At 41.8% G+C, this 1,547-nt stretch overlaps 1 protein-coding gene across 3 annotated transcripts in view; it reads left to right on the top strand.

Annotated features, from left to right (window-relative positions):
* The first annotated feature begins 86 nt into the window (after nucleotides 1-86).
* LOC106528827 (protein KIAA0100) overlaps nucleotides 87-1,547 on the top strand; it is a 24,518-nt gene continuing 23,057 nt past the window's right edge. For 2 of the 3 annotated variants that reach the window (XM_014024088.1, XM_014024085.1), the window contains exons 1-3: nucleotides 87-357; nucleotides 909-1,031; nucleotides 1,168-1,294. In XM_014024088.1, the coding sequence (XP_013879542.1) occupies nucleotides 964-1,031; nucleotides 1,168-1,294 (195 nt within the window). In that variant the 5' untranslated portion in view covers nucleotides 87-357; nucleotides 909-963. Of the gene's footprint in view, nucleotides 358-444; nucleotides 632-908; nucleotides 1,032-1,167; nucleotides 1,295-1,547 lie in introns of those variants that run through there. The other variant, XM_014024086.1, reaches the window with a different exon arrangement.

Genomic DNA, 1,547 nt, shown 5'->3' with positions numbered 1-1,547 from the left:
ATAGATAGATAGATAGATAGATAGATAGATAGATAGATAGATAGATAGATAGATAGATAGATAGATAGATAGATATTGTGGACATAAATGCTCCCATCAGCTGTTGAGTTCCAAAAAAAAACATTTGTATTTTTATTTTATTTTCATATTTTAAAGTTCTTTGTGTAGAGTGTAAAAACGCATTATACTCTAAGTGAAAAAAGTATCTGTGACAGTTTTTGTTGGAGCTCAAGCTTGTCTCTGTTGTCATCTGGCAGCTGAGCAGCAGGGCGGACCACCTGAACTCTACCCGAGCAGCAGTAACAGCTCATCAAACCTCAATATGCATGATCGACCCGGTGCTTTGAATGATTCAAGGTAAGCGACTTCGTTAAATACAAGGAGACCTCCATCATACCCGCACTCCCCCCCGCAGTTGCTGAAAAATATTAGCTAATTTGTGCGGTTTAGTCTCGCGGCAGTCCTGTTAGCCGTTAGCATGCTAGCTCGCTAAAGATCTTTTGAGGTGACGCGGCGGCGAAGTGTGTTTAACTATTTCGTGTAAGACCAGTTTAAGCTAACGCTGCCACCCTTTGCCAACAGTTCACCTGTTTTAATCTCAGGTGACAAGGAAACGAACTAGATGAACAAGGTTTGCACGCAGTTAGCTGTTTTTCTTCTTCTTTTTTATGAAGTTCAGCCTTGTTCGTTCTCCGTTTAACAACTTTATTTAGCAACGTTAGCACTTGAGGTTTGTTGTGAAGGTTAGCGTACGCCTGCTGCTTTGCATGCTGAATGTGTTCTCAGGTTAAGACAGTTATGGAAAACTTCTGCGGTACTCTGTATGTGTAATGTGACTGACTCGGTGAGTGACGCCTGTCGGCATTCATGTGGTGATGCTTTGTGTTGAATCTCTTCCTGTTTGACAGGAGAGCAGAAGCCAGACCCATGTCCAAGATTTGGGTGTGAACAACTTGGGACACAATGTCTCTTGTGTTCATATCCTTCCTTGTTATTTTGCTGCTTGTGATTGCATCATGTGTCATTTTCAGGTGAGGTTTCAAAGTCTACACACTTTACTGTTATTTGGTAATTCTGATAAACACATTTTTTATAATCAAATCATTTTTGTTTCCTTAAATCTACAAGAATTGGGTCAAACATACTGTCAACGTGCTTTGCTTCCAGGTGGCTCGTCTGTACCTTGGCGGTGCGGTTCTTCAAGACCGCCCTTGGTGCAGATCTTAAGGTCAAATCGGTTGGACTGTTTTCAGTCCAAGGAGTTAGTATCCAGTTTTACCCCCAGCACACTCTGGTAAGACAAACTGTTTGACGGGCATACGTGCCAGTTTCAAGGGCAACAGATTTCAAGTTACATGTTTGAGTCTGCTGGGTTCTGTCCGGCATCTACCCCCATCTGATCCAACTCACCACCAGGTGATCAGTTGACAAGCTCAGCTCCTGTCTTCAGCTGAGTGTCCAAAACATACGGCTGCAATTTGATTTGATTTATTTATTTAACAGGAAAAGATTATTAAAAATCAAGCCTGACTCAGCATAATTGCTGT

The sequence above is a fragment of the Austrofundulus limnaeus genome, unplaced genomic scaffold, assembly GCF_001266775.1.
Source record: "Austrofundulus limnaeus strain Quisiro unplaced genomic scaffold, Austrofundulus_limnaeus-1.0 Scaffold407, whole genome shotgun sequence".
Lineage (NCBI taxonomy): Eukaryota > Metazoa > Chordata > Actinopteri > Cyprinodontiformes > Rivulidae > Austrofundulus > Austrofundulus limnaeus.
This window is presented reverse-complemented; position numbering and strand designations above follow the sequence as displayed.